This window comes from Cynara cardunculus, assembly GCF_001531365.2.
Source record: "Cynara cardunculus var. scolymus isolate 2C chromosome LG 12, CcrdV1, whole genome shotgun sequence".
Lineage (NCBI taxonomy): Eukaryota > Viridiplantae > Streptophyta > Magnoliopsida > Asterales > Asteraceae > Cynara > Cynara cardunculus.
This window is the reverse complement of record NC_037539.1, coordinates 36,812,228-36,818,153: the sequence shown is the minus strand read 5'-3', so window position 1 is coordinate 36,818,153 and position 5,926 is coordinate 36,812,228. Positions and strand designations below refer to the sequence as shown.

At 36.7% G+C, this 5,926-nt stretch overlaps 1 protein-coding gene across 2 annotated transcripts; it reads right to left on the bottom strand.

The window, feature by feature from the left end:
• Positions 1–260: 260 nt before the first annotated feature.
• On the bottom strand, positions 261–5,720 carry LOC112522401 (pentatricopeptide repeat-containing protein At2g20710, mitochondrial-like). Of its 2 annotated transcripts, XM_025131498.1 has the most exons (3): positions 5,657–5,699; positions 5,363–5,591; positions 261–1,674 (listed from the first exon to the last, which is right to left on the bottom strand). In XM_025131498.1, exons 2-3 carry the CDS (start codon positions 5,408–5,410, stop codon positions 580–582), a joined length of 1,143 nt encoding a protein of 380 aa, XP_024987266.1. In that variant the 5' UTR covers positions 5,411–5,591; positions 5,657–5,699; the 3' UTR covers positions 261–579. The 2 variants fall into 2 exon arrangements, with proteins under 2 accessions (XP_024987266.1, XP_024987265.1); XM_025131497.1 differs by having other exon boundaries at positions 5,363–5,720.
• Between the last annotated feature and the right edge of the window lie 206 nt (positions 5,721–5,926).

Here is a 5,926-nt window from a genome sequence, read left to right as displayed (position 1 = left end):
AATACACGGGATCAAACCTAGTATGTATGTATATATATATATATATATATATATATATATATATATATAAAGGTTCATTTGAGAAGTGGTAAATATTTGAGAAGTAAAAGCAGTGATCCTAACCCTTCATTTAATCAACAGTTGCGGCTTTGACCATAAAGCACCGGATAATTCTTCACATGGATATGCGAAAAATTGAGAGGTAGTTTCGTAACTTTTACAAATAAGCAGCAAACAGGTTCATATGTGAACCCATGTGATACACATATGAATTATATGTCCGTATGTGAACCCCTTAATTAGTTCATATGTGAACCATTCAATATATGAGTTGATAGCATATCTGAAATTCAAATGTGAGACCTGTAACATCTTGGTTCCAAGCATTACGAACCGATCTGAGGGTGTAAATGATCTCTAACCATGCTTTTTGAGGGAGAGTTCCATAACCACCTTATTCGACACTCGATTCAGACACAGGTTCCTGACAGCTTTTCATGCTACAGATTCCATATCATTACCCCCACCCAACAGACCCTACCTCTATGTAGGATATACTGGTTTCGTTTGGTTTGGTTTCTATATCAATACGCGCCCATCCATTACTTGTACAAAATCCTTTGCTTCTTCCATATCGCCCTTCTCTTCCAAATACTTCAAACATGCTGTCAAAGTGACTTGATTTAGTTTCGAATGATCATGGTGATGACTCAAAATCGCTTTCCTCATTGCATCTACGCCCTTCTCCATCTGCCCATGTTTACAGAACGTAGTAGCCAAAATATCCCACGTGCTTGTACTCGGTTGCTTCCCCATACCAGCTAATCTCTCTACATAAGTTTCAGCCTTCTTCCAATCGCCCTTCGTGCTATACGCATTGACCAAAACGTTAGGTACCCAGAAGCAAAACGACCTTGTTACAGATTCCCATTCAGCCACAATCTTCTCTGCTCCATCAATGTCGTCCAACTTCACTAACGAGCTTATCATATGGTGATACCTTTTATCGTTTATTTTTCTCCATCTTTTCTTGTATAAATCCCATATACGATAAACATCGTCTTTTTCAGCCAGATTAGCATACATGGTGACCAGGATTTCATAAGCAACCCCATTTGTATTCTCATGGACATATCCTTCTGATTTCTTTAGCATTTCTTGGGACTTTTTATGTTGATGAAAGTTTAGGTATCCCTTGGCAGCAATGATGTAAACATGCCAGTCGAGGGAGAGATTAGGATTGGCTTCCATGTAACCAAGAAGCTTCTCCATTGCCTTAATGTCGAAAGAAGCATATGCAGTTAACTGAAGGTAATATGTTGTTCTGTGATAGCGAACGCCTGTTTTTTCCATTTCGTGAATGAGTGCGACTAACTTTTCATGATTTCTGGTCTTGTTATATAGACTGAGCATACTGTGGTACGAATGTGAAGTCATATACCCCAACTGTTTCATCTTCTCCATGGTGGCCTCAGCTTTCTCCAATGATTTCTTGAAAGCGTAACAGTTTAAGAGAGTTCCATAGACCTTAAAATTCTTCAAGGAGTCTGGGATGGTATCGAAGAACTTCTCAGCCTGTTCCAGACCATGAACTCTTGAAACCAAATCCAAATGAACTGCAATGTTCCCTGATGATTGGTCGAGGTAACTTCTGTTAGTCATCCATTCAGACAGCTGAAATCAGAATTCGTAGTGCGATAATCAGGACAAAAATCAAGATGATATCAAACAAAATATGGTGGAAAGGTATTTCTTTGGGTAATTTTGCAATAAATTTCTTTTTATATGATTTTGGGTTGCCTATATAACAATTCATACTAGATCCACCCTGTAACAAAAAGAGCTACATCTTTTGCTTTAGTTTATTGCTACCAAGATGAAATCCTTTAAGTTTGATATAAGATGACACCACAATCCACATTTGTTGTACTTCTCCCATCATCGCCTCACCATAAGCAAAAGCTGTTAAGCATTTCTTAGTTCACAAAAATGAAATGTTACCAAAATATTATTATTCAATTTTTCTCATTATTTCACATCTTCAAAACAAATCAAGAGCTTTCATGCTCAAAGCTAGTAAGCCAGCAAAATTTCAACTTCTTATGCATGCAATCGAAGTTTTTGTAACTAGAGAGAGAAAGTCATGTAGAGAGAGAAAAGATAGATGAACAGAAACTCAATATGTTGTATTACTTTGTTACTTTACGTCGAAGTACAACATACTTATTTATTAGTACAAGAGTTAGGTCTTTCAACCACTTAACAGCTCCTTTCACTTTTCTAACCAACTCTAACTTTCAAGAGACACTTCTAGAACCATCATGATACTTCTTGCAAGTTAGAGTTGGTTAGAAAAGTGAAAGGAGCTGTTAAGTGGTTGAAAGACTCGACTCTTGTACTATAAACAGTTGTACTTAAATGTGAAGTAACAAAGCAATACAACAGAATTGAGTTTCTGTTCATCTATCTTTCTTTCTCTCACCGTAACTTTGTATCTTTAGTTGCAAATATACAGAACTTTATGGTATCACAGCACCTACAGTAGCTTGTCTTTGAAAACAGCAGCACAGATATGGTAGAGAATACAACAACAGGAGATGCAAAAAATCCAGAGCAGAATCAACATTTCACCATCGCAAATATCACACGTGCTTTAATTAGTTGCCGTGGGGGCTTTCATTTGAGAACCCATAAAATTGTGATAACCTTGAGAACTGCTGTGCTGGCTATTTCACATGATATTTTTCCATCTACGGCTAGAATTTAATGTATTGACTAACCTATATTTGTTTCACTATGTGTTTGTTTCACAATGTATTCGGTTCATATGTATTCGGTTCACAATATGAAACTTTGTAGTTGTAATTTTTCGTCTCATTCAAACTCAATGGTGAAAACTATTTGAGTTGGAAGCATCAGATTTCAACAATCCTCAAAACCATGGGACTTTCAGAACATGTAAATTCATCTTCTCCATTAGAAACCAATGATGAATATGAGAATTGGTGCAAGGCTGATCCATATATTTCTGTTTGTATAAACACAACTCTTAATTCCTCCATTGCTTATTTAGCAATTGATACAACCACAACTCTTGAATTGTGGAAAACTCTTGGAGATGTGTATTTACAGCAGGCTTTTGCAAAGAAATTTCAGTTATGGACTCAGTTTCAGACTTTAAAACAAGGCACCTTAAATGTTACAGCCTATTGTGATTCTCTATGCTGTTACTGCGGTCAAAATACAAAATATCGGTCGGGACCGATATTCAATATTTCGGTTATATCGATGATATATCGGAGATATATCAGTCCAAAATAGCGGTTAATATAATATTTCTTAGAATTATATATATATATATATATATATATATTATATGTATATATATTATATATGTATGCATCCATAAACATATCATATACATTAATTAGAGTTTAGAAATATAGTTCCAAAAGTAAAACATTACATAAATAAGTCTCACAAAACAAAATAGGAAAAGTGTCCATAAACGAGCTAATCGCAAACAATAAGCATGAACTGTGAAAGAACCGAGAAGAGAAGAAGCAAGAACTGTGAAGAACCGACAAGAGAAGAAGCGTGAGACTTAATATATGTGTTGACTGACTGACCAAATAAAGAGGCCCAAAAAACTAAGCCCGACATCTAATAAAAAAAGCCTAAACATTTGTCACTGATTTTTCCATCAAAATATGGGTGAAATATCGGCGATATTATCGGAACCGATATTTCACCACCGATATTTCCCAGAGTCCGATATCCGATATATCGCAGATATATCGCGATTTTAATAGCATAGGTGATTCTGTTAAAAAAATTGCAGACTCTCTAAGATCAATTGGGGAGAAAGTATCTGATTCTGATTTAGTTTTACAAACCTTGCAAGGCCTGAACTTTATATTCAACATTTTTGTTCTCAATGTAGAGAACTCAGAAAGCATTCCAAGTTTTGCTTAAATAAGGTCAAGACTTCTTGTGAAGGATCAGCGCACTGGCAGTGTAAGCCATTACCTTCTCCGGTTTCTCCTGGCCATCAGTAATCTCGACATTCCGGTATTCCGTTAGATGATTCGTCGTTATATCGAAGTAAAGTTGGTGCCTTGCAGCATTTGCTTCTCACTCGACCTAGATAGCATATGCTGTTAGTAATGTTTCTCAGTTTCCCATAAATAGACATTGGATAGCGGTCAAATGCATTTTACGATATTTGGGTGGTACGATACGAGTACTCATGGCTTAGTTTTTTCAGCGATCATCCACGACCTCAATTCATGCCTATGCTGATGTGGGTTAGGTAGGTTGTCCCGATGACCGTCACTCTACTACTGGATATTGCATTTTTCTTGGACCCAATCTCATTAGTTAGAGTTCCAAGAAACAGGAGTATCATTGCTAGATTGAGTACAGAGGTGGAGTATCAAGCACTTGTTCATGTTGCGGCCAAACTAAGATGGGTTGGTTTTCTTATACGTGAGCTTCACATCAACCTTTCTTGTGCTCCAACCTTATGGTGTGACAATATTAGAGCTACCTATATTGCAGCTAATTCGGTTTTCCATCAACGTATAAAACATATCGAAATTGATCTACACTCTATACTGGGCATGGTTTATCTCAGATTCTTTGTGTTCAATACGTGCCAACCATTGTTCAGCTAGCCGACATTTTAACCAAAGGTTGTACTTCTGCCCGTATTTCTCAGTTGTGTGCCAAGCTTCACATTGTTCCCAACGTTCAACTCGCAGGGGGATATTAGAGTTGTACAATACAACTACGCAAGAAGTATCGTGATGGTTCTAGAAGTGTCTCTTGACGGTTAGAGTTGGTTAGAAAAGTCAAAGGGGCTGTTAGGTGGTAGAAAGACTTAATTCTTGTACTATAAATAAGTTTCTAGTACTTCAATGTAAAGTAACAAAGAAATACACCATATTGAGTTTCTGATCATCTATCTTTTTTCTCTCTCTACATAACTTTCTCTCTCTAGTTACAAATACACAAAACTTTTTTTTTAATTAACCTGAACATCCAACCCGCTATACGAGCCGACTAATTCCAGGGCTACTACCTGTTTTGCAGATAGCCTGGAGTTACCGTATTTGAACCTCCATGGCCACAAGGGGATTTTTATTCCTCTTTAGATTAGAACCTGAGAGACCTCATGGTACTTTTAACCTTTGGAGCCAAGCTCAAAACTTTGGTAGTAATGTTCAATGTTATCAAATTATGCTGAACAAAATTTAAAACCACGACTAGAACACATCCACAAAAAGAAATGTAGGCTAACTTTCGTACACAAGTAATGTAATAGGATTAAATACAAGCTAAGATGAAATCAAATACTAACCTGGAGAGCATGCGTATATCGATTGTGATTCCTGAGAATTTTGATCATGTCTTTGAGCTTATCAACTATGATTTCATTACCTTCTTGTAACCATTGATCAAGAATCGGAACAATTGAATTCCTAGGCGTTATTGCCGCCGGTGAAATTCGCTTATACAGTAGTACATCATGATGCTGAATCGAAGGGGTTTGTGCGATTGTTGCAGAAAATGAGGCATTGAATAAAACCCTGGAAATGGAACTAAAATTTGATGATAAAGAACGACCAGCAAACTTACAGGATCGAAGAACTACCATTGTCAGCAGATTATGAATATGTGAAAGCTGTGCTACAGAAGGGTCTGTGGATTTGGGGATTTAGGGTTCCATTACCGGAACCGGCTAATCTATTTCTTGGAAAAATCTCACATTTCGGCCTCTAAAGTTTCTTTGTTTTGCAAAGCGACCACAATTATTTCATTTTTTAAGCTGTTGTAACCTTAATCGTCCAAACAAGTATTATGGATATGGACCATATACTAAATACTTACAGAAAACCTAAGGGACAACAAGAACCAAAAAGCT